The sequence below is a fragment of the Pelodiscus sinensis genome, chromosome 11 (assembly GCF_049634645.1).
Source record: "Pelodiscus sinensis isolate JC-2024 chromosome 11, ASM4963464v1, whole genome shotgun sequence".
NCBI classification, from domain to species: Eukaryota; Metazoa; Chordata; order Testudines; family Trionychidae; genus Pelodiscus; species Pelodiscus sinensis.
The window spans coordinates 35,937,165-35,962,756 of NC_134721.1; the positions used below are offsets into that span (position 1 = coordinate 35,937,165).

Below are 25,592 nucleotides of genomic sequence, written 5' to 3' on the forward strand. Positions count from 1 at the left end.
GGCAGGTCTGCCCTTGAGATCAGCAGCCCCTGCACCCTAATCATGCCTCCTTCCCCCTCTGTTTGTCCTTTAGACATCAAGGAGCTGGTGCGTGAGCAGGGCAGCAATAACGTCATTGTCACCTCAGCCGATCGCGAGCTGCTGAAGCGCAGCTCCCGGGAGAACATCAGTAGGTGTCCTGTGCTGGGTGTGGAGTAGGGGCTGTACAGCCTGGGACAGCCCAGCTCTCAGGAGAGTCACGGGAGGTGGTGGTGGTGGTGGGGTTACTGTTCTATGGATGCGTTCCAGGGGATTACTGGGAAGAAGGGTCCTGGTGTGGTGTAGCAGCAGGGGTCACCCCCTTCCCACGCATACTGCAGCAGCCACTCCGCTTCCCACCACTGTGGAAAAGCAGGGTGTAGCAGGCTGGAAGGGGGCAGTGGAGAAGATCAGGCTGCTGGGCCACACAGTGAGCGTGGGAGGAGGGCTGACCCCTGCTGCTGTCCCTGGCCAAGCCTCTTTTCACTCCCCAGCTCATGTTGCTTGGGTGTAGGGTAGTAATGGGGGGGTAGGGCCAGCAGCAGAGGGTTGCCCTGAGTCCCACCCCTGGGGCACCAGTGGGGGAGGGGGTTGAGTAGGTGTCCTGCATGGGGTTGGGGGAACGGCTGTAGAGTCTGGGAGTTGCACTCAGGACGGGAGCAATGAGTTACTGCTGGACAGGTTCTAGAGCTTGGAGTGCAGCGTTAGAAACCCTAGTACCCATCCCAGCTCTGGGAGGGGACTGGCTGTAGTGAATTAAACTCAGAGGAGGAGGGCAGGGTGTCAGGAATGCTGGGTTCCATCCCCGGCTCCTGGCTCATTGGATGAGCATGGTGCCTTGCTTGTGCCTCAGTTTCCCTGTGGTGTGTATAACCTCTGCCATCTTGTTTCCTTGCAGTTGGTGACTCGCAGCCAGCTTCTCTCGCCCCAGGGTCCTGCAGCGATGCCCCGATGCCCCCTCCCAAGGTGGAGCCCCCTGCAGCTGGGAAGAAGCCACCCCCTTCACTGCCAGCCCAAACGTCCATCCAGAGCACAGATTCCTCTGACCAGTCCCCCTTGGGCATGGGATCGTTGTCCAGAGTGGGGCTGGCAGGGCTGGGCAGTGGGGCCTCACGTCAGCTGCCCGGTAGCTGGCATGCCAGCGAGTCGGAGAGTGTAGGCGACACCCCCCTTAGCCCGCTGATCAAGAGCAGCCTGAGCGAGGAGCTGAGCCAGAGCTTTCTAAGCCTGGCGCTGCCCGAGCGCACCATCCTGCGCACCAGCAGCCGCAAGGAGAAGCGCCGCTCAGGCCCTGATTACAGGCCCCTGGAGGGACGGGGGGAACCCAGCGAGGAGTGCCCCCACAAGGCTGGCTCCTCCGACAGCTGCTTCAGTGGCACTGACAAGGAGACACCCAGCACCCTCAGCAGCTACCGCAGCGAGAAGACCAACTCCACCCACCTGGACAGCCCCTCTCTGGGGCCAGCAGGAGATGCAACACCGGCTCCGGACACCAGGGCCCTTCCAGATGGCAGTGACACAGATGCCCTGTCGGACAGCGAACTACTGCGTTCTCCTGAGCAAGGTCTGCTGGGGGAATTGAGCTTCACTAGCCACACAGATGACACCCAGAATACCCTGGCCTCACTGGAGACAGTGCGGGGTGATGGGGAGCCCTGGGAGGGCCCAGCTGAGCAGGTGGTGCGACCCAAGGACCTGGCCCTGCTGCGCCCAGGACACAAGCCGGGGCGCCGGCGCCCCTCCCGCAAGCATGGTGGAGGCAGCAGCAGCTTTGACAGCGGGTACCCACGGGACTATGCCCCTGTTCGAGCCATCCTGGACAGCAAGGCCTACAGTGACACCTTCTTCGAGGATGAAGACTCGAGCGATGGCAGTGACCTGAGTCGTGCCTCCAGCCTTCCCTCCCAGCACAACTACAGCTCAGACACTTCCTCCAGCACCTCCTGCTACTCCCCCGAGGCCGTGCCCCCGCACCCACGCCGCACCTCCAAGGCTGAGCCAGCCCCTGAGGGCGCTGAACCCTCCAAACGCCCGCACTATGCCCAGCGCAGTGCCAGCACGGCCAGCGCCAAGACCCATGCCCGCGTGCTCAGCATGGATGGGGGCAGCGGCGACAGCAAGGCTGTAGCAGTGCTCACCGTCTCCAAGTCGGACCTAGAAGCCCGCACGGGGCAGCAGGAGCACTTTCCCCCTCGCCGGCTGGAGTCAGGAGGCAGCACTCGCAGCCAGTCAGCAAACCAGCCTGGCTGGAGGGGGGAGCTGCTGGAAGAGGGGGCTGTTGGGGGAGGTGAGTGACTGGGAGGGGACCTGGCTCTGGCAGCCTGGGGAGCTGGGGTAGAGGGTGACCTGCTCTCCCACCACAGTCTTCAGCCCCAGGCTTCTATGTGTGAGCCCACAGCTGGCATGGTCCAAGGACAGAATGGGGTTCAGCCTTTGTGGCCTATGCAGACCCTGGCCACTCTGCTGAGAGGCAGGGATTGGCATGATGGGGGGCCCCCAGCCCACTAGGAACCTGCTTGAGATCCTGCATGCTCATCTTATGGATGGGGCTGACTTGTTATTGTTACTGACCGAGGGCTGGATTGGAGCCAGCAACACCTGGTGGGGTACTCAGGTCCAGGGTTCCTTACAGCTCTCTCTCCATTTCAGCTGCCCTGGGCGAGGAAGGCAGCAAGCGGGAGCGGGTGAGCAGCGTCAAACGCACTCAGGCCATGAGGCGGCGACACAACGCTGGCAGCAACCCTACGCCCCCATCCTCGGTGATGGGCTCCCCACCCAGGTGACACCTCTCCCCATGCGTGAGACACTGATGAATTGGTCTGCGCTGACGTTCGTTCAGCCCCAGTCCAAATGCCCAGAGTCTGCTAACAATCTAACCTGGCCCCTTGTCCCAGCCTAGCCAGGCACTCTGATCCTGCCCACAACCCTGCTATCCCAGCTCTGGTCTCACCTCCCTCAGCCCTCCCAGCGTCCTTCACTCACAAGAACAGCCAGGCTGGGTCTGACCAAAGATCCATCTAGCACCATGTCTGTCTTCTGATAGTGTTCAGTGCCAGGTGCCCCAAAGGGTGTGAACAGGTAATCATCAAGCGAGACATCCTCCTACTGCTCATTGCCAGCTTCTGGCAAACAGAGAGTAGGGACACCATCCTTATCCATCCTGGCTAATAGCCATTGATAGACCTATCCTTCTTGAATGTATCTAGTTCTTTTCTGAACTCTCTAAGCACATGCAAAGTGCTCCACTTAGGATGGAACAGTCAGTTTCACACATACAGAATGGGAAGCGACTGTCTGGGAAGGGGTACGGCAGAAAGGGATCTAGGGGTCATAGTGGACCTCAAGCTGAATGAGAGTCAGCAGTGTGATGCTGTTGCAAAAAAAGCAAACATGATTCTGGGATGCATTAACAGGCGTGTTGTGAGCAAAACACTAGAAGTCATTCTTCCGCTCTACTCTGCGCTAGTTAGGCCTCAGTTGGAGTATTGTGTCCAGTTCTGGGCACCGCATTTCAAGAAGGATGTGGAGAAATTGGAGAGGGTCCAGAGAAGAGCAACAAGAATGATTAAAGGGCTAGAGAACATGACCTATGAAGGAAGGCTGAAAGAATTGGGTTTGTTTAGTTTAGAAAAGAGACGATTGAGGGGACATGATAGCAGTTTTCAGGTATCTAAAAGGGTGTCATAAGGAGGAAGGAGAAAACTTGTTCATCTTGGCCTCTGAGGATAGAACAAGAAGCAATGGGCTTAAACTGCAGCAAGAGTGGTTTAGATTGGACATTAGGAAAAAGTTCCTAACTGTTAGGGTAGTCAAACACTGGAATAAATTGCCCAGGGAGGTTGTGGAATCTCCATCTCTGGAGCTATTTAAGAGTAGGTTAGATAAATGTCTATCAGGGATGGTCTAGAGAGTATTTGGTCCTGCCATGAGGGCAGGGGACTGGACTCGATGACCTCTCAAGGTCCTTTCCAGTCCTAGTTGTCTATGATTCTATGATTGTCTTGGCCTTCACAGCATCCTCAGGCAAAGAGTTCCACTGTGCATTGTATGAAGAAATATTTCCTTGGATTTGTTTTAACTGATGCCTATTAATTTCACTCGGTGACCCGAGTTCTTGTGTTATGGGAAGAAGTAAATAGCACTTCCTTATCTACTGTCTGTACACCCATCATAATTTTATAGACCTTCGTCATATCCCCCCTTAGTCATCTCTTCTCCAAGTTGAATAAAACCAGTCTTATTAACCTCTCCTCATACAGAAGCACTCCCATACTCCTAAACATTTTTGTTGCCCTTTTCTGAACCTTTTCCAATGCCAAGATATCTTTTGAGCTGGGACGATCACATTGGACCGGGTATTCAAGATGTGGATGTGCCATGGGGCAATATGATGTTTCTGTCTTCTATCTATCCCTTTCTTAATGATTCCCAACGCTCTGTTTGCTTTTTTGACTGCTGCTGCACATGGAGTGATAGTTTTTAGAGAACTATCGATAATGACTCCAAGAACTTTCTTGAGTGGTAGCAGCTAATTTAGATACCTTTGCTTTATATGTATTGTTGGGACTGGAAAACATAATGTGCATTACAAGTTGAACTGGACCATTGATGTTGCTGGAACAAAGAGCCCTGGTGGTGGGGCCGGCAGTGGCCAGGGAGTCCTGGCCTCAGGGAGCCCCATCCGGAGCGGCAACAGGGGGTCCCGAGCCCAAGCCTAGTGATAGGAACCCAAGCCTGGCAACAGCCGGGTCAGAGCACAAACCTGGCAGCAGGACTGGGGCCAAAAGTGGAGCTGGCAACAGGGACGGGCAGTAGGCTGGGAGGTTGGTAGCAAGGGACAGATTTTGACTCCCTCAGAGACCTGATGGGCAGAATCCCCTGGGATGCTAACATGAAGGGGAAAGGAGTCCAGGACAGCTGGCAGTATTGTAAAGAAGCCTTAATGAAGGCACAGAAAGAAACCATCCCAACGCGGAGCAAGAGAGGCAAATATGGTAGGAGACCGGATTGTCTTACAGGGGAAATCCTTGGTGAATTTAAGCACAAAAAGGGAGCTTACAAAAAGTGGAAACTTGGACAAATGACCAGGGAGGGGTTTAAATGTATAGCTAGAGAATGCCGGGAGGTTATCAGGAAGGCGAAAGCGCAAATGGAATTGCGACTGGCTAAGGATGCAAAGGATAACAAGAGAGGTTTCTACGGGCATGTTAACAAGAAGAAGGTGATCAGAGAGGGTGTGCGGCCCCTACTGGATGAAGGAGGTAACCTAGTGACAGATGATGTGGGGAAAGCTGAAGTACTCAATGCTTTCTTTGCCTCTGTATTCACGGACAAGGTGGGCTCCCGGACTAATGCACTAAGTGATGCAAGATGGGATGAAGATGGACAGCTCTTGGTGGGTAAAGAACAGGTTAGGAACTATTTAGAAATGCTAAACATACGCAAATCCATGGGTCCAGACTTAATGCATCCAAGGGTACTGAGGGAGTTGGCAAATGTCATTGCGGAGCCTTTGGCCATTATCTTTGAAAAGTTGTGGCGATCGGGAGAAATCCCAGATGATTGGAAAAAGGCAAATGTAGTGCCCATCTTCAAAAAAGAGAAGAAGGACGATCCAGGGAACTATAGGCCGGTCAGTCTTACCTCGGTTCCTGGAAAAATCATGGAAGGGATCCTTAAGGAATCCATTTTGAAGCACTTGGAAGAGAGGAAAGTGATTAGGAATAGTCAGCATGGATTCACAAATGGCAAGTTGTGCCTGACCAATCTGATTAGCTTCTATGATGAGGTAACTGGCTTTGTAGACGTGGGAAAGTCAATGGATGAGATATACCTTGACTTTAGCAAGGCTTTTGATACGGTCTCCCACAATATTCTTGCCAGCAAGTTAAGGGAGTGTGGATTGGATAAATGGATGGTAAGATGGATAGAATGATGGCTAGAAGGCCAGGCCCAGCGGGTAGTGATCAACGGCTTGATGTCAGGATGGCGGTCGGTTTCTAGCGGAGTGCCCCAAGGTTCGGTTCTAGGACCGATTTTGTTCAGTATCTTTATTAATGACCTGGATGAGGGGATGGATTGCACGCTCAGCAAGTTTGCAGATGACACTAAGCTAGGGGAAGAAGTAGATAGGGTCCAGAGTGACTTAGACAAATTGGAGGATTGGGCCACAAGAAATCTGATGAGGTTCAACAAAGACAAGTGCAGAGTCCTGCAGTTGGGATGGAAGAATCCCAAGTATAGTTACAAGCTGGGGACCAACCAGTTAAGTAGTAGTTCTGCAGAAAAGGACCTGGGGGTTACAGTGGATGAGAAGCTCGATATGAGTCAACAGTGTGCCCTTGTAGCTGAGAAGGCTAATGGCATGTTAGGTTGCATTAAGAGGAGCATTGCCAGCAGTTCCAGAGATGTCATTATTCCCCTTTATTTGGCTTTGGTGAGGCCACATCTGGAGTATTGTGTCCAGTTCTGGGCCCCCTACTACAAAAAGGATGTGGACACATTGGAGAGGGTCCAGCGGAGGGCAGCCAAATGATTAGGGGGCTGGAGCATATGACTTACGAGGAGAGGCTGAGGGAGTTGGGTCTGTTTAGTCTGCAGAAGCGAAGAGTGAGGGGGGATTTGATAGCAGCCTTCAACTTCCTGAAGGGAGGTTCCAAAGAGGATGGAGAGAGGCTGTTCTCAGTAGTGACAGACGGCAGAACAAGGAGCAATGGTCTCAAGTTGTGGGAGAGGTCCAGATTGGATATTAGGAAAAACTATTTCACTAGGAGGGTAGTGAAGCACTGGAATGGGCTACCTAGGGAAGTAGTGGAGTCTCCATCCCTAGAGGTGTTTAAGTCTCGGCTTGACAAAGCCCTGGCCAGGTTGATTTAGTTGGGATTGGTCCTACCTAGAGCAGGGGGCTGGACTTGATGACATTCCAGCTCTATGATTCTATGACCTCCCCTGGTCTGGCAAATTCCCTCATTCGGGGCTGCTCAAGTCCTGAGGTTGCCAGACCAGGGAGATCCAACTTGCATATTACATTAATCAACATTGAATTTCATCTGCTATTTTGTTGTCCAGCCACCCAGTTGGAGCAATCCTTTTGTAGCTCATTGCAGTCTGCCTGAGACTTAACTATCTTGAGTATTTTTGTGTCATCTGTAAATTTTGCCACCTCACTGTTAACCCCTTTTTTTCTAGGTCATTTATGAATATGTTGAATATGACTGGTCCCAGTCTAGACTCCTGGAGCACACCACTAGTTACTTTTCCCCATCATGAAAATTGACCATTTATACCTTTGTTTCCTATCTTTTAACCAGTTACCAGTCCGAGAGGACCTTCTCTCTTATGCCATGGCATCTTACTTTGCCTAAAGAGCTTTTGGTGAGGGACATTGTCAAAGATTTTCTGGAAATCTAAGTGCAATATATCCACTGGATCTCCCTTGTCTGAATGCTTCTTGACCCCCTCAAAGAATTATAGTAGTTTGGTGAAGCATGATTTCCCTTTACAAACACGATGTTGACTCTTCCCCCAACAAATTATGTTCATCTGTGTTGGATCATATTGTTCTTTACTGTAGTTTCAACCAGTTTACCCAGTACTGAAATCAGGGTTACTAGCCTGTAATTGCCTGGATCACCTATGGAGCCCTTTTTAAAAATTGGTGTCAGATTAGCTAGCTTCCAGTCATGTGGTACAGAAGCTGATTTAAATGATAGGTTACAGATCACGGTTAGTACTTCTGCAATTCCTCATTTGAGTTTAAGAATTCTTGGGTGAATACCATCTGGTCATGGTGATTTATTACTGTTTAATTTCTCAGTTTGTTCCAAAACCACCTCTAATGACACCTCAATCTGGTACAGTTGCTCAGATTTGTCATCTAAAAAGAATGGCTCAGGTTTGGGAATCTCCCTCCTATCCTTAGCCATGAAGACTGATGCAAATAATTCATTTAGTTTCTCTGCAGTGTCCTTATTGTCCTTGAGTGCTCGTAAGCATCTTGATTATTCAGTGGCCACACTGGATGTTTAGCAGGCTTCCTGCTTCTGATGTACTTAAAAAAATGTTGCTATTACTTTTTGAGTATTTGGCTAACTGTTCTTCAGGTTCTTTTTTGGCCTTCGTAATTATATTTTAACACTACATTTGCGAGAGTTTATGCTCCATTCTGTTTTTCTTGTTACGATTTAACTTCCACTTCTAAAACAATGCCTTTTTGTCTCTCACTGCTTCTTTTACTTTGATGTTTAGCAACGGTGGCACATTTTTGGTTTTATGTCTTTTAATTTGGAGTGTACGTTTTAAATTGAGCCTCTGTTATGGTGTCTTTAAAAAGATTCCATGCAGCTTGCAGGGATTTCACTTTTGGCCCAGTAGCTTTGAATTCTGTCTAATTAACCTCATCATTTCTGTGTAGTTCTTCTTTCTGAAATTGTGTTGGGCTGCTGTAGTGTCTTTCCTGCCATGGGGATATTAAATTTAGTTATATTATGGTCACTATTATCAAGCAGTGCAGATCCTGCAGTCCATTTAGAACTAAATCAAGAATTGCCTCTCTTCTTGTGGGTTTCAGGACTAGCTGCTCCAAGAAGCAGTCATTTAAGATGTACTGAGATGATACATACCAAGACAGGGTGGGGCTAGTTGAAATCCCCCATTATTGAGTATTTTCATAATCTCCCTTCCCTCCCTGAGCATTTCAAAGTCATCATCCTAGTCAGGTGCTTGGTAGTACATCCCTACTGCTATTATAATATTAACAGAGCATAGCATTACCATCCATTGAGATTCTGTGGTAGTGTTTGGTTCATTTGATTATATCCTTTCTGTCACATGAAGTGCTCCTTCCCCAACAGCACAGCTTGTTCCGTCCTTCCAGTGATTTTGTACCCTGGTACAGGCAGTCCCCGACTTACGCGGATCCGACTTATGTCGGATCCGCACTTACAAACGGGGTTTTTCTCGCCCCGGAGCTCACGGGCGGCGGGTCGCCATCCATGTCCTCCGGGGCGAGAAAAGCTTCTCCCGGTCTCCTTAGTCTGCTGGGGGGTTCAGCAAAGCCGCTGGACCCCCCCCCCCAGCAGACCAGGGACACCCAGCTTTGCTTGTTTGCCCGGGAGCAAAGCCGCCCAGGCAGAGGGACCCCCGCCGCCTGGGCGGCTTTGCTCCTGTCCCCCAGGTCTGCTGGGGGGGGTCCAGAAAAGCCGCTGGACCCCCCCATCAGACCAGGGACACCCGAGCAAAGCCGCCGCCTGGGCGGCTTTGCTCGTTTTCCCGGGAGCAAAGCCGCCCAAGCAGCGGGACCCCCGCCGCCTGTGCGGCTTTGCTCAGGTCTCCCTGGTCTGCTGGGGGGGAGGGGGCGCAGCTAGTGCACCCCCTCCCCCCCCAGCAGACCAGGCTTTTGTTGCGGGACACCTCGGGTAGAGCAGCTGGGGTGCTGCCGGGTTGGTCCTGTGGGAACCTACCGGGCAGCGCCCCAGCTGTTCTGTCCCAGGCTCCAGATTCAGCAGCTGTTGAAACTGATCAGGCTGATTCCAGGAAGCTGGGGGCAGAGCAACTCTGCCTCTGGCTTCCTGTAGTCAGCCCCTGGTCAGTTTCAGTGGCAGCAGCTGAATCTGGAGCCAGTTCCGACTTGCATACAAATTCAACTTAAGAACAAACCTATAGTCCCTATCTTGTACGTAACCCGGGGACTGCCTGTATTACTGTGTCCTGCTGATTATCATCAGGGCTCGACAAATAATACAATCTACTCGCCCGTGGTGAGTAGATTGCAACCCGGAAGTGCCGGGTTCGGGCGATCTGCGCATGTGCATATCGCCGGACAGTGCAGCTGGCGAGCGGGGCTCGCTGCGGTTCGGCGAGCCCTGATTATCATCATTCCTCTAAGATTCTGTGACCCCTATAGCAATATCTTCTCTAGTTCCCCACATTTTATTATTTAGATTGCTGGGGATGGCTTACGAGCCCTTTAAAAATGTGTCACTTTTTAGCTGTTTGCCATTACGCGATGTAATTGAATGGAACTCTTGTTCATTTGACTGTGTCTGATCAGCCTTGTCTCATAGCTCTGATATGGCAGCACTAGGCTCCCCTCACTGCCCTGACAGTGTCCTTCGGTCCTGACCTCCAGCACCCTGAAAGCCCAGCCCTGGGCTCCCCCCCACTCTACTAGTATCCTTCAACTAGCTGGTCCTACCTCTTCATCTTGCTCAGAGTCCTGCCTCTCCATCTTGCTCACACTGCCTCACTGCACTATGCTCATGGCTGATCCTTGGCTGGTGCAGCCTGACACCTCTGTTCCCCTTTCTCCATAGCCTTCAGGACTTGCAGCGGGGCCGTGCCTCCTCCCACTCCCGGGCACTCACCCTGCCCTCAGCCCTGCAGTTCGCCAGCTCCTTGCTGCTGCCACGAGGTGCCATCCATGAGGCCTGCAACTTCGACGACACCTCCGAGGGCGCTGTGCACTACTTCTACGATGAGAGCGGTGAGTGCATGTGGACTGGGGGGATTCTCACGGGCCTGTCCATGGCTTGTCCCTTCCCCTCAGGGCCTTGGAGCTCACAGGGCAGTGGCAATCTAACAGTGCTGCTGCCCTGGGTTCTCCCTCCAGCTCTGCCAGTGCCCCCAAACACTACCCATAGTCCCTTGCCATCCCAGCCCTGGGCTGCTGCCAGTACCAATAGTCTGTAGGGAAGGGAACTGCCCATTCCCCTTGGCACCATCCACCTGAATTGGAGTGGGAAGGGCATTTCCCTGGCTGACATGGTGACTGTATCCTGGAGCTGGTCCCATCGCAAGTCTGTTCCTTCAGCCCTATGGCTGTGATTTCTCCCTTCCTTGCCTGCTACTGGCCCCCCATTCTAGCTGGCTCCTCCTCCCCCTGCAGGTGTGCGACGCTCCTACACCTTTGGCCTCGCAGGAGGTGGCTATGAGAACCCAGTGGGGCAGCAAGTCAGTGTGGATCATGTGACCAACAGCGCCTGGTGAGTGACACTCCTTCCTCTCTGCTTGTCATGCACACTGCTCCCTGTTGGTAGCACAGGGACACCCTGGGTGAGGCAGGGCTTGGGGGAAGTCACTGGCATGGTCTGTGCTGCCCTCTACTAAGCTGGGAGGGGCCAGGTCAGCACTTGGGTGGCAGACAACAAGGGAAACTCTGGGAGCTGCTGGGAGTGGGGCAGTAGGGGGCATACTCCACTCTTGGGCAGTGCTGGCCCTAGGGTGTGCTGTGCTATGGGTGGGAGGCCAGCAGAGGGTGCACCTCCCTCACTGGTGATACTGGGCCTATGGGGCACCATGCTGCAGGGTAGGGGGCCAACTGGTGGTGCTCTCCCCTCCTCAGTGTTCAGCTGAGCTACAGTGGCCCAGGATCTGCATCTGTGGTGGGAAGGGGGCCGCTTCTTTCACTCTCTCCCTTCACTTCCCTGCCCCTACTGCCATCTCAGGGACCGGCATTCGCATTCCTCCAGCTTCAACTCCACTGAGGTGCCCGAGGGGACGCCTGCCCTGTCGCTACTGCAGCCGCGCCCTGTGGTGCTGCAGGGCATGCAGGTGCGCAGGGTACCGCTGGAGATCCCTGAGGTAAGGGGAGGTCAGTGCCCTGGGAGTTAGGCAGTGAGAAGGGCTCTGGCTCATGAGGGGAATTGGTGGGGAGGCCTCTGAGCCTGGTCTGTAGTGGAGCATGGTCTCTGTGGTGGGGGATGCTCCATACAGTGTGGGAGGGACGGGGTCTCTATGTGGGGTCATTAGTTCCTCTCTGGTTGGTTTGCTGCATGGGGCAAGGTTTGATGGGGGGTGCACCCACATCTTGGCTTGGCTGCAGGGTTCAGCGGGTGAGTGTTTTCACCCCACTGAGCCTGGTCTCCTTCCAGTTTGACCTGCTAGATCAGGAGTCCCTGCACGAGTCCCAGGAGAACACACTGATGATTGAGGACAAGTCCAAGCCACGGCAATACTACAAGTACTGGGTGCTGCCTGGGCGCTGGATGCGGGTGCGCTACGACCGGCTGGCACTGCTGGCGCTACTCGATCGGTGAGTCGCTCCCCCTGTCCCTTAGATCAGCCCTGTGAGCCCATCCAGCCTGAGTCTTCCCCTCCCCTGATCAGCCCCATGGGCCCATGCAGCGCAGACAAGCTGCTGGGGCTAAAGCTGGATCGACCAGGCCCTGGCAGCACTGGGTGCCTGGGGACCCTGCTGGTGACTGCCCAGAGTGGCTGACACTTCCTTGTGCTTTGGGCCCCCAGGAACCGGCAGGTGACGGAGAACATATTCGTGATATCACTGGGGTCCTTAGTGGCCTTCCTAGGCTACTTGCTGCTGCTACAGGGTTTCTTCTGTGACATCTGGGTCTTCCAGTTCTGCCTGGTCATCGCCAGCTGTCAGTACTCACTGCTGAAGGTGAGAGCCTGCCTGTGTGGCCATACCCTCTGGGCACAGCACACCTTTGCTAGTGCCCCACAGTCCCCATCTGCAGTACCCTGCACTCTCAGCCCTGGGTTCTTTCCTGCTCCCCCAGCTGGGATCCCTTAATCCTAATCTTCAGCCCTCTAGCACAGTGAGCCACCTGGCACCCCTGCTCCAGGGTGAGCGATCCTTGCCTGTGCCAGGCTAGTGCCAGCGCCCAGCCCCCGCCTTTTGGCCACTCACGCACTGGCCTCTGGCAGTGCCAGCCCTCTCTTCCAGGGCATCCAGCCCTTTGAATTGCTCCCCTGGGAAATCCAGCTCCTGACACTGGCTAGTCACTGAAATCCCAGCTCCTCTGCCTCCCACATGTGCTGGGCCCATTTCACTTCCAGCCCTGCTCTGGTGAGCGCTTGCACTGAGCAGAAGGCTGATGGACAGAAGGGCAAAGAGGGCCTACCCGTGGGAGCAAGTGGTGGAACGCAGTCACAGACAGAACCAAGCTGTCAGGCTCCACTCACCAACAGTGACCTCTCCTAGCAAGGGAGGGACTGCACCTCCTGCTCTGCTGTGTCCCTGGGTTCCCTTCAGATACTTGCTAAGCCCAGGGACGGCAGGAATGTCTCGCCATGTGTGGTGTGGGGTGAGTCCAGAACCAGCCCAGGTTGGCACTAGCAAAGGCCCCATGTCCATTGCCCATTCCCCCCCACCCGAGACAGACAGTCCCCATATCCTCTGTGCCAGCACCAGAGGAGAGAAGCCCCGTGTCCCGTTCCTAAATGCATGAGAGCCTGCATCCCTCCCAGCTCCTGGTGCTGCTGCTGGGAAAGGAGCATCACTAAGATCACCTTGATTGTGTTTTTCAGAGTGTCCAGCCTGATGCTGCTTCCCCCATGCATGTAAGTGACCCTCCTGGGGGGCTGCCAGGCTAGAAAGGGGTGCTCTCCTCTTCCAGTCAGCGCTGGCCCCCATACCCTGCTATGGGATGTTACATCTCTGAGTGACCCCCCCTTCTCTAACCATCCATGCGCCACACCCAAAGGCAGCTGCACCTCAGCACTGAGCACAGGATCCCTGGATAAATGGGCCACAGGGTCCCCAAAGGGCTCAGGGTATGTCAGTGCCCAGAGCTGCAGCCCCTGAGACTTGGGAGCTGGGAGCTTCTGGGAGTTGGGTGCGGGCCCTTGGCCTGGAGAGTGCCTGGTCTCTCAGCTGTGGCTGGCAGCACAGATGTCTGTTAGTGCTGCCTGGGAACTAAGCTGCCCCCACCCCTGAGATGTGGGGAGGGCCAGGCCCTGGCTGCCCCTGTGCCCTTCACCCCATGCTTTCTTGCAGGGGCACAACTGGATCATTGCATACAGCCGGCCTGTCTACTTCTGCGTGGCCTGCGTGCTGATCTGGGTGCTGGACCTGTGCGCCCAGACTGGGCCCGTCCCACCTGTCACTTTCTATGGGCTCACCCTCTTCTCCACAGACTTCTTCTGCGGCGCCCGGGATGTCACCACCAGTGAGTGTGGGGCACCCCCCCCGTGCCGTACAGCAGTCTCCCCAGTGGGGGGTAGGGAGCACCACCTTGCCCACCACTGCAGCCCCCCAGCTAAGGGTAGGAGGCATCACCTCCTCTCCCCCTGCTGCAGCCTTCCCAGCCAGGGGTAGGAGGCTCTGAGATTTTGCTGTCCCCCAGGGAGGAGTTAGGCAGGGATGGGCAATAATTTTCACGGGGGAGGGGAGCAATTAATGTACATTATTTTGGTACACGATCATGGGCAGTTCCACCCCCAGAAGGGGCAGAGTCCAGGGTGGAAGGGGCAGTGCTGAGGACTAGCCTCCCTCCAGAATCACCTAGGGCCAGAGGCTTTGAATTAAAAACACAGTAAAGGACTTACGACTCCTGACCCTGCCACTGCCGCATTGCCTGGCAGCTGCCTGGGGTTGCTGTGCAGGGGCTCTGGCCCCTGTTGGGGTAGCTCTGTGAATGGGAACCATGAGCCTTTTAAATACAATCCTGCTGCCTGAGCCATCGCCTGGAAATTCGGTGGCACAGGCAGTGGACTATAAATAGAAAGTGGCCAGATGCAGTCCAGGGCCAGATCGAAGTGTCACGAGGGCCCGATCTGGTCCCCAGGCTGCATTTTGCCCAGCCCTGAGTTAGGGGATGCTGGGCCCTCCCGAGGCAGGGGTGGGGCAATCCTCTCCAGTGGGAATCCAGGAGGGGGTGTCACTCATGTAGCCCCCATTTGTTATGTCTTTTGCAGTCTTCACCCTCTGCTTCCCTGCCATCTTCCTCTTTGGGCTCCTGCCCCAGGTCAACACCTGCCTCATGTACCTACTGGAGCAGGTGGATATGCACATCTTTGGTGGCACAGGTACGGCCAGATGCCTGGCCCAGAAAGGGGTTGGGATCTAGTAGTGAGAGCAGAGTGGGGCTGGGAGCTAGGACTCCTGGGTTCTGTCCCAGCGCAGGGAGGAGAGTGGGTTCTGGTGGGTTAGGGCTGGGGCTGGGAGCCAGGACTCCTGGGTTCTCTAGTTTGGCTGGTGTGTTGCTGATGCTTCCCTGTGAGGGCAGCAGGTGTTGGGCAGCAGGTGGTGCTGCAACCTCCGTGTGTGCACGGGGCCTGGGTGGGGGATATTCCCCCTCAACACTGACTCTGCCATCTCTGCTTTCCAGCTGCCACCAGCCCCCTCACTGCCCTCTTCAGTCTCCTGCGCAGCCTCCTGGTCGCCGCCCTCCTCTATGGCTTCTGTCTCGGAGCCATTAAGGTACCTGGGTGCGTGGGGGTGGGGCACGGGGCACAGGACACTGACTGCATTCCAGCCCTTGGGTGGGAGCCTGGCTGCCTCAGCCGTGGTGAATAGAGTCTGGGGTCTTTCCCTTCTAGGGGGCACCAGTTCTGATCTGGCCCCTGGCTGGCGAATAGGCCCTTTCCCTTCTAGGCTGTGCCGGTTTCATTCCGAGCCCAGGGTGGGGGACTGGTTGGCTCCTTTGGGTGGACACCCCAGGGCTCTGGTTCCATGTGGGCTGGGCTGTGGCTTAAGGTGCTGTGCAATGTGTCAGTGCGGGTCTCCCTGCACCAGGGCTCACGCTCTCTGCTCTCTCCTTACCAGGCCCCATGGGGTGACCAGCACGTCCCTGTCCTCTTCTCCGTATTCTGTGGCCTCCTGGTCGCCCTGTCCTACCACCTGAGTCGGCAGAGCAGCGATCCCACCGTGATGTGGTGTGTACCCAGGACTGGGGGAGGGCTGGGCCATTTTCCACTGGGAGACTGGGACCAGGGCCCCTGTCTTCTATCCCAGCTCAGCCAGGGGAGAGTGAGGGTGGGAATAGGAGTCAGGATGCCTGAGTTCAAGCCCTAGTTCTAGGAAGACTAAGGTTTGTCTTCTGGCCATAGAGGTCAGATAGGTCCATGGGAGTCAGGCAGGGGAACACTCTGTCATGGGGATGCCAGGCTGGGCCCCTTGGAGAGGGGCTGAGCTGCCAGGGGCTCACCCCCCACTGGTCTCTCGGGAGGGAATGAACTCCTCTAACTCCCCTGTCTCCTAGGTCCCTGATCCGGACCAAGCTCTTCCCTGAGTTTGAGAACCGAAACGTGGAGAACCCGCCGGCCGAGATCCGGGACCCACTGCCTGAGAAACTGCGCAGCTCGCTGGTGAGGGGGCAGGGCAGAGGGCTGAGCTTAGTGGGCAGGGGATGGGACATAAATGGCTCAAGAGAGGCATGTGGCTGAGATTCCAGGGGAACAATAGAGGTTGGATGGGGGGGAGGGTAGAGGCATGGGTTCTGGGGCAGTGTAGAGGCTGGATGTGTAGAGGCTTAAATGTATACCCCAAATTAAAAAACATAGCAAGAGACCTAAAACAGTGTCACCGTGGCTTAACCACCATGTAAAAGAAGCAGTGAGGGACAAAAAGGTATCTTTTAAGAAGTGGAAGTCCAATCCTAGTGAGATAAATAGAAAGGAACATAAACACTGTCAAATCAAGTCTAAAAATGTAATAAGAAAAGCAAAAAAAGATTTTGAGGAACAGCTAGCCAGAAACTCAAAAAGAAATAACAAAATGTTTTTTAAGTACATTAGAAGCAGGAAGCCTGCTAAAAAACCTGCGGGTCCCCTAGATGATCAAGCTATAAAAGGAGCAATCAAGGACGAAAAAGCCATTGCAGAGAAACTAAATGATTTCTTTGCTTCAGTCTTCACAGCTGAGGATGTTGGGGAGATTCCCGAATCTGCACCGTCCTTTGTGGGTGGTGAATCTGAGGAACTGTCCCGGATTGAAGTGTCATTAGAGGAGGTTTTGGAACAAATAGAAAAACTTAATGTTAACAAATCTCCGGGACCGGATGGCATTCATCCAAGGGTTCTAAAAGAACTCACATGGGAAATTGCTGAGCTATTATCTGTAGTTTGTAACCTATCCTTTAAATCGGCTTCCGTACCTAATGATTGGAAGGAGCCAACCAGTCCCCCACCCTGGGCTCGGAATCCTTTAAATCGGCTTCCATACCTAATGACTGGAAGGTAGCCAATGTGACACCAATATTTAAAAAGGGCTCTAGAGGCGATCCTGGCAATTATAGACCGGTAAGTCTAACTTCAGTACCGGGCAAATTAGTCGAAACAATAGTAAAGAATAAAATTGTGTGAAGCATGTAGAAGAACATAATTTGTTGGACAAAAGTCAACATGGTTTCTGTAAAGGGAAATCCTGTCTTACTAATCTATTAGAGTTCTTTGAAGGGGTTAACAAACATGCAGATAAGGGGGATCCAGTAGATATAGTATACTTGGATTTTCAGAAAGCCTTTGACAAGGTCCCTCACCAAAGGCTCTTGTGTAAATTACATGGCCATGGGATAAGAGGAAAGGTCCTTTCTTGGACTGAGAACTGGTTAAAAGACAGAAAACAAAGGGTAGGAATAAATGGTAAATTTTCAGATTGGAGAGGGGTAACTAGTGGTGTCCCCCAAGGGTCAGTCCTGGGACCAGTCCTTTTCAACTTATTCATAAATGATCTGGAGAAAGGGGTAAGCAGTGAGGTAGTAAAGTTTGCAGATGATACAAAACTGTTTAGGATAGTCAAGACAGAAGCAGACTGTGAGGGACTCCAAGATGATCTCACCAAACTCAGTGATTGGGCAGCAAAATGGCAAATGAAATTTAATGTGGATAAGTGTAAAGTAATGCACATTGGGAAAAATAACCCCAACTATACGTACAGTATGATGGGGGCTAATTTGGCTACGACAAATCAGGAAAGAGATCTTGGAGTTCTCGTGGACAGTTCTCTGAAAACTTCCACGCAGTGTGCAGCGGTGGTCAAAAAGGCAAATAGGATGCTAGGAATTATTAGGAAAGGGATAGAAAATAAGACACAGAATATCTTACTGCCCCTGTATAAAACTATGGTACGCCCACATCTGGAATACTGTGTACAGATGTGGTCTCCTCACCTCAAAAAAGATATTTTGGCCTTGGAAAGAGTTCAGAAAAGGGCAACTAAAATGATTAGGGGTTTGGAACGGGTCCCATATGAGGAGAGGTTAAAGTGACTGGGACTTTTCAGTTTAGAAAAAAGGAGACTGAGGGGGGATATGATAGAGGTATATAAAATCATGAGTGGTGTGGAGAGGGCCGATAAAGAAAAGTTATTTATTAGTTCCCTAAATAGAAGAACTAGAGGTCACCAAATGAAATTAATGGGTAGCAGATTTAAAACGAATAAAAGAAAGTTCTTCTTCACACAGCATGTAGTCAACCTGTGGAATTCCTTGCCAGAGGAGGCTGTGAAGGGTAGCACTATAATAGAGTTTAAAGGGAAGCTAGATAATTTCATGGAGGTTAGGTCCATAAAAGGCTATTAGCCAGGGAATAAAATGGTGTCCTTGGCCTCTGTTTGTCAGAGGCTGGAGAGGGATGGCAGGAGACAAATCGCTTGATCATTGTCTTCGGTCCACCCTCTCTGGGGCACCTGGTGCTGGCCACTGTCGGTAGACAGGATACTGGGCTAGAAGGACCTTTGATCTGACCCAGTACGGCCGTTCTTATGTTCTTATGATGTGGAGAGAAGGGGGCTCATGGCTTGTTTTCTGGGGCAGGGTAAGCAGCTGGATATGGGGGAGGGGCACATGGCTGGGACTTGGCGGGTGCTAGTGGCTAAATGTGGGGGGTGGGACTCCTGGCTTGTTTCCCAGGGGGCAGGGGTTGGAATACAAGGTAGATAGCAGGGGGCATGGAGGGATGGCACATGTGGCTGGGTATGTGGGACCAGGCACATAACTGGGAAGTTTGGGGTGCGGGTAGGGGACTGCAGCCTGCATAAGGCTGGAAACAGCTGGTACATTGATTAATGTGGTTGGTGGGAGTACGTGCCTGGAGGGCAGGGATGGCTGAGGGGTTGCATGGGGAGAGGCTATGGTCTGGGCATGGCTGGAGGTGGGTTGGGAGCCTGTGGGTGGCTGCATAGAGGGGTGCACATGGCAGGTGCCTGCAGCCTCTCCCTCTCCCCACAGCGGGAGATCCTGCACTCGGACCTGGTGATGTGCATGGTCATCGCTGTGCTCACCTTCGCCATCAGTGCCAGCACTGTCTTCATCGCCCTCAAGGTACTGCGCGGGGCAGGGAAGGTGCTGCCAGCGATGGGGGCCCCTCGGCGGCATGGGGCCATTGCAGCTTATGGCAGAAGAGGGTTCAGGAGAGACTTGGTGGGCCAGGGACTGTTGGCTGCCTGTGGGGATGCTAAGAGCTGAGCAGGCAGAACAAGGAACTCAGGAGTCCTGGTACCCAGTCTCCCTTGGTCTAACTGAGGAGACCCCATCACCTGGCCAAGGTGGGGTAGGACATTTTGCCAGCCTGCTTCTCTGAGCAGACTATAAAGGGAGTTACAGCAAGCTGGGGTGGGTTGTTATGGGAGCTGTGAGGAGGAAAGGGGTGGGCTGGGGGTGCATGGCATGGCAGGGGGTTGTTTAGGGGAGGGAGGCTTTGGGGACCTGCGTGTGGGGTGGGCTATTAGGGGGAGGGGTGCATCTGGGGAGGACTGGGGTCCTGATCCCTCTGGGTGCTCAGTCTGTTCTAGGCTACGTGCTGTATGCCCTGGCTGGGCTGGTTGGGCTGCTCACCCACTACCTGCTGCCCCAGCTTCGCAAGCAGCTGCCTTGGTTCTGCTTCTCGCTGCCCGTGCTGAAGCCACGGGAGTACAGCCAGTTCGAAGTGCGCAGTAAGTGCTCCTGTAGTGCCCAGCAGGGGGCGCTCACCCTCCCCTTCAGCACTGGCCCCAGTGTCCCAGCATGTTACTATGGGTGTTGTGCTGCAGGAGCAGGGCGGCGGAGCTCTTCTAGAGCCCTTGCCCATGCACACTAGTGGAATGCCCTGTTTGTCTTTCACGTGCTCCAAACAGCTGTGTGGGTGATGGATCTTTGTATAAACCACCCCGCCCTGACACAGCCGCATCTCAGCACAGGCGAGTGATCCCTCTTTATACTGCCCCTCCATTCCAGATGCAGCTGCATCTCAGCACAAGTGAGGGATCCCTCTATAAAGCATACACCCCACCCCACCCCATCCCAGAGACTGCCCCATCTCAGAGCTGATCCCTTTGCTCTGAGCACAGTTTGCAGTGCAAGCTGGTCCTTTTGCACTGCAGCACAGTTCAGGGATCCTTGCTCCTGGGTGCTGGGTTCATTGGGATTGTGTGGGCATTAGAACTACCCGCTGTTCCTCTGCTGCTGCCCTCTGGAGGGTGGGGGGAGTAACTTTGAATGCCCTGCAGGCGCGGCTCAGCTGATGTGGTTTGAGAAGCTGTATGCCTGGCTGCAGTGTGTGGAGAAGTACTTCATCTACCCAGCCGTGGTGCTTAATGCTTTGACGGTGGATGCCCACTCGGTTAGCACCCCCCACCAGGACAAGATCTGCATCTAGTAGGTACCTGCAGCCCCTCATCCCTGGGCCCTCACTGGCCAAGGCTCCCTGGCTGTAGTTAGTGCCTCAGGTCTCCCTGCCTCCCACATGCTTTGGGGCTGAGTCTGCAGCACACATCCCTGCCACCCCTCCCATGCTCTCTACAGACACAGCAGGAAAATCAATGAGGAGGGAGAACCTACAGTGCAGGAAGCAAGGCCTGGGTTGGAGTAACAAGCAGTAAGCTGGACAGGGGGCAGCAGGCGCTTGCAGGGGGCGTTTTTAACCTTCTCCTTTGCTCGGAGGTGGGGAAGTAGAAACTCCCATTAAAAAGTGGGGTCTGGAAACTGCTTCTTCTGGGTTAGCTTTAGCATTCTGCTCCTGTCTAACTAATCAGGGATGAGGGTCAGGGCTCCCTGCCCCATGCCTGGCTGGGCTGGTAGTTTCCTGCCTGGGGCCCTGTCACTTTAACTCTCTCGCCTCCAGCTGCCGTGCACTCCTCATCACCATGGCTGGCATGAAGCTGCTGCGCTGCTCCTTCTGCTGCCCGCCCCAGCAGTATGTGGCACTGGGCTTCACCGTCCTCTTCTTCCACTTCGACTACCGGCGCTACTCGGAAGGCTTCCTCATCGACTACTTCATCATGTCCATCCTCTTCAGCAAGGTGCCCGCATGCCCCTCGGCTTCGCCACGGCCCCGGGCACCCAGACTGACTTCGGCCTGCCACTCTGCTCCACAGTGTCCTGCTCCCCCTACCAGCACACTCTGCCACCCACCTGTCCCAGTACTCACTCCTACTGGGGTTTCCCCTGATGCTGTGCAAAAGGTACCAGACCTGCCCTGCCCTGCCCAGCATGATCCTGCTGTCTGACGTTTGAGTCTCACAGGGAGCCTGAGGAGAGAACCCAGGTGTCTTGGCTCCCAGGTCCCCTGCTCTAATCCCCTAGACCCCGATCCCCTCCCCCTCAACCTGGGATAGAACCCAAGCGTCCTGGCTCCTTGTGTCTGACCTGGGCTCTGTGTTGTGTGACATATTTCTCTCTCCTTCCCTACCCCCCACCCCAGTTATGGGACCTACTCTACAAGCTGCGCTTTGTGCTCACCTACATCGCCCCCTGGCAGATCACGTGGGGCTCAGCCTTCCATGCCTTCGCCCAGCCCTTCGCCGTACCCCGTATCCTTGGGGAGTTGTTGGGGTGCCCTGAGCTGGGGGCAGGACAAGGGTTGTAGGAGAGTGACTGGAGGAATGTGGCTGGGAACTAGTGGAGGATGGGCATGAGCCAAGCAGTATTGGAAGGAGGGGGATTTCTTAGGGGGCTTATGGGATAAGTGAGTGAGTCTGTGGGGAGGAGTAGAGAGGGTTAAGGGACAGTGGGACGGTAGTGGGGGGACTAGGATACTTTTTGCAAGTTCTCAGACCACCCCTTTCTGTGTTACTCTCTTTTGGACAGAGTTTGGGCCATGTTCCCAGGGTGAGTGGGGGGATTAGAGTGCCACAGCTCTCCAAGGGGCGTTCAGTGGGGAGGATGGGGTGCTGAGGTGGGTAGTCAGCAGCAGGATGGGACAGGACAGTGACAGGACTGAGTGGCAGGCTGACTGGGCAGGGCAGGATGGTGGAGTGGTGGCAGGACAGGCTGGCAGGGTGTTTGGGCAGTGACAGGATGGGACACTGGCATGATTGGACAGTGGCAGGGCAGTTGGGCAACAGTAACCCAGGGTGTCGTGGCCCTGTGGCATTGGAGGCAACAGCGAGGCGGTGGGGGGGCAGCGGGATGGGATGTCATGGCTCTGTGGCAGTTGGGTGGCAGCAGGGGATGGAGCACAGGGATGGTAGGAAGCAGGGTGCCATGGCTTTATGGCATTTGGGAGGTGGTGCAGGTGTGGTTAGGGGCAGTGGGATGGGTTGCTGCGGCTCCACAGGGATTGTTGCCTTGACACCCCCCAGACTCAGCCATGCTGTTTGTGCAAGCCGTGCTGTCAGCCCTGTTCTCCACCCCACTCAACCCACTGCTGGGCAGTGCTGTGTTCATCATGTCGTACGCCCGCCCGGTCAAGTTCTGGGAGCGCGACTACAAGTGAGTGAGAGACGCCCTCCCCCTGCATCCTCACCACACACCCTCCCGTCCACCTAGCCAGCCTCCCTCCCTCCACTTGTCAGTGCCCGCCCAACTAGGCCAGCCTCCCCATACCTGCGCCCACACACTGTGCAAGCAGTGCCCCCTCCTGGCCTATTCGGGTACTGCAAGGAGACCACCCTGGGTGGGGGATCCTGCGCAGGGATCCAGTGGCAAGTTGGGCTAATCTGGCTCTCCTCCTTCCCCAGCACAAAGAGGGTCGACCATTCCAACACTCGCTTGGCCACCCAACTCGACCGCAACCCAGGTGCGTACCCAGGGTGCCCACTGAGCTCCCATGTCTGTCGTCTGCCCAGGGAACATGCCTCCTGCAGCACTGCACTCCCTAGTGTTGCGCTGGAACTGTGGGGGCAGAACTGACTGCAAGGAGAGAGCCCCAGCCCAGAAAGTGGTGACTGCAAAGGGAGAGCTCCTCTCCCTGAATCCCCAGCGGCACCTTGTCCTTTGCAGCACAATCCCTAGCACCACACTGGAGCCTGAGGGCCGACACTGACTGTAAGGGAGATCAACCCCTGCTGAGCCCCCCATTCTGTGTAGCACGGCACCCCTGGTGCCATACTGTGTCAGCACTGACTGCCAGGGGAGCACGCCCTGCCGAGTCCCCTGTTCCTTGCAGCGCAGCACCCCCTAGTGCTGCACTAGGTCAGCGCTGATTGCAAGGGGCAAGCACCTCTTCTGAGCCCCCACGGCCTCCCCTCCCTTTTCCAGGCGCTGATGACAACAACCTGAACTCAATCTTCTACGAGCACCTGACGCGTTCCCTGCAGCACACGCTGTGTGGGGACTTGCTTCTGGGCCGCTGGGGCAACTATGCCACTGGTGACTGCTTCATCCTGGCCTCGGACTACCTGAACGCACTGGTGCACCTCATTGAGATTGGCAACGGCCTCGTCACCTTCCAGCTGCGTGGCCTTGAGTTCCGGGGTGAGGGGACCTGCTGCAGGGCGAGGGGCTGGGTGGGGAGCCCTGCAGGTTCTGGCCTGGATATCACCCTTCTCCCGGACCCTATGCCCCGCCCCACTAGTAACCTCACTCATCCATTCATAGCATGCCAGGCCTCCATCAGCCCAGCCTGCTACCCTCCCCTTGCATCAGACCCATGGGCCCACCCACCACAGTATCTTTCCCCCCTCCCCCCGTGGCAGTGCAGCAGGCCCACCCAGCCCAGTGTCCTGTCTGTCCTTGCCTCATGGTGGTGGGCTGCCCTGAGAGAGCCCCTGGCAGCCCCACTCACTTCCTGTGCCCCACAGGTACGTACTGCCAGCAGCGTGAGGTGGAGGCCATCACAGAGGGTGTGGAGGAGGATGAAGGCTGCTGTTGCTGTGAGCCGGGCCATCTGCCCCACATGCTGTCATTCAATGCAGCCTTCGGGCAGCGCTGGTTGGCCTGGGAGGTGGCAGCCACCAAGTATGTGCTTGAGGGCTACAGCATCAGCGACAATAATGCCGCCTCCATGCTTCAGGTGTTCGACCTGCGCAAGATCCTCATCACGTACTACGTCAAGGTGAGGGGAGAGGGACTGGGGACAGAGCCTCGAGGGTGAGTGAGGGTGCCAAGATAGAGCAGACTTGGGAGGTTGGCTGCAGCTGAAGGGTGGAGGTGGGGAAACCCGTGGGAGTTAGGAGCACATTCAGGAGAAGAGGGGCTGGGGGATTGGCAAGAAAGGCTATCGGAGGTGGGGTGGGGAGTCTGGGAAGGCTGCAGTATGGTGGTGGAGCCAATGGCCAGGAAATGGGTCACTGGAGTTTCCCTTTTAGTGGACGTTGGCCACAATCTGATCCCAGGGTGAGTCACTGGCTCGTCCGCCAAGGTCAGTGCTAAGGTCTGTGCCTGGGGGGTGCTCTGAAGGGGCTAACTCTTTGTGCCCCGGCAGAGCATCATCTACTATGTGACGTGCTCGTCCAAGCTAGAGGAGTGGCTGGGGAACACGGTGATCCAGGAGGCGTTGCGCCCCTGCATGGCCCCCAGCTACGCTGACAGTGACCCCACCTTCAACCTGAACATTGACGAGGACTATGACCCCCGCATGGCCGGCATCACTCTGTCCTCCTTCTGCAACATCTACCTGGACTGGATCCAGTACTGCGCTGGCCGCAGGGACAAGGTGGGCACTGGGATGATAGGGCATGCATCCGGGAGCCAGGACACCTGGCAGGGAATGAGGTCCAGGGGGTCAGAGTATGTGGGCTGGGAGCCTGGACTCCTGGGTTCTATCTCCAGGATATGGGGCAAGTCCTTCATAGAAAGTTGTGTCTCTCGTTAGAAGCAGAGAGCATTGTGCTGCATGGTGGGGTTCCTGTTCTCACAGCTGCCTCTTTCTCTCTCCAGCCCATGGATAAGGAGTGGGACTCCCCACTGGTCACCCTCTGCTTTGGGCTGTGCATCCTGGGGCGCCGAGCGCTGGGCACTGCCTCCCATAGCCTGTCTGCCAGGTGAGATAGCCCCACCCCCCATTACCCCATCCATGGCCTGTCTGCCTGGTGAAGCAGCCCTGCCCTCAGGACCTGCCCCCAGCTTGTCTGCAAGGCAAAATAATGGAAAGCAGATGCAGGGTTCTTTTACTAATGAATTGAAGGCTGGAAATATAATGAATACCAATCAGATAGGCCTTGTCAGAGAATCGTGGGTTTGTTCGGTGAGTAGATGGGTTGATGGCTGCTGTGCAGACGTCATGGATTGTTGCATTATGTTCTGGACCCACCCGGAATGCAATGGCAGAAAAGCCCTAGTCAGTGGCTGAGGCTCAGTCGCCGAGGGGCTGCTTGCTCAGCCAGTGCGGGTGAGTCTGCCGAGGTGCTGTGCGGATCAGCTTGAGGCCAGACGTGAGTCAACATGTTCATTGCTGATTCATAGCTTCCCTGGCCAGCCAGAGCTGTGCTCATCTGGTCTGACCTGTATCACATTGGCCAGAGGACTTCCCCAAATTACTTGCTAGAGCAGAGCCTTTAGAGGAAATGTCCTGTCCTGATTTACAAATGGCTGGTCATGAAGAATCCACCACAACACTTGGTCAATTGTTCCAGTGAGCCTCACTGTTACAGGCACATGCTTTATTTCCACTGAATTTGGCCAGCTACAACGTCTGGCTGCTAGCTCACATCAGACATTTCTCTGCTAGACTAAAGAGCCAATGACCAGTCCTGTAGG

The 25,592-nt window shown here is 54.8% G+C and overlaps 1 protein-coding gene across 2 annotated transcripts in view; it reads left to right on the forward strand.

Annotated features, from left to right (window-relative positions):
- Positions 1-25,592, forward strand: part of PCNX3 (pecanex 3) — a 35,601-nt gene that overhangs the window by 5,159 nt on the left and 4,850 nt on the right. Inside the window, exons 5-29 of one of the 2 annotated variants that reach the window (XM_075939227.1) lie at positions 74-169; positions 917-2,305; positions 2,668-2,797; positions 10,332-10,501; positions 10,904-11,000; positions 11,487-11,598; positions 11,889-12,049; positions 12,262-12,415; positions 13,285-13,317; positions 13,754-13,925; positions 14,674-14,784; positions 15,087-15,178; positions 15,524-15,633; positions 15,960-16,065; positions 18,927-19,019; positions 19,480-19,630; positions 20,183-20,330; positions 20,797-20,974; positions 21,376-21,484; positions 22,256-22,385; positions 22,634-22,692; positions 23,154-23,369; positions 23,696-23,949; positions 24,319-24,549; positions 24,774-24,877. In XM_075939227.1, coding sequence (XP_075795342.1) covers positions 74-169; positions 917-2,305; positions 2,668-2,797; positions 10,332-10,501; positions 10,904-11,000; positions 11,487-11,598; positions 11,889-12,049; positions 12,262-12,415; positions 13,285-13,317; positions 13,754-13,925; positions 14,674-14,784; positions 15,087-15,178; positions 15,524-15,633; positions 15,960-16,065; positions 18,927-19,019; positions 19,480-19,630; positions 20,183-20,330; positions 20,797-20,974; positions 21,376-21,484; positions 22,256-22,385; positions 22,634-22,692; positions 23,154-23,369; positions 23,696-23,949; positions 24,319-24,549; positions 24,774-24,877 — 4,606 coding nt within the window. Of the gene's footprint in view, positions 1-73; positions 170-916; positions 2,306-2,667; positions 2,798-10,331; positions 10,502-10,903; positions 11,001-11,462; positions 11,599-11,888; positions 12,050-12,261; positions 12,416-13,284; positions 13,318-13,753; positions 13,926-14,673; positions 14,785-15,086; positions 15,179-15,523; positions 15,634-15,959; positions 16,066-18,926; positions 19,020-19,479; positions 19,631-20,182; positions 20,331-20,796; positions 20,975-21,375; positions 21,485-22,255; positions 22,386-22,633; positions 22,693-23,153; positions 23,370-23,695; positions 23,950-24,318; positions 24,550-24,773; positions 24,878-25,592 lie in introns of both variants that reach the window. The other variant, XM_075939226.1, reaches the window with a different exon arrangement.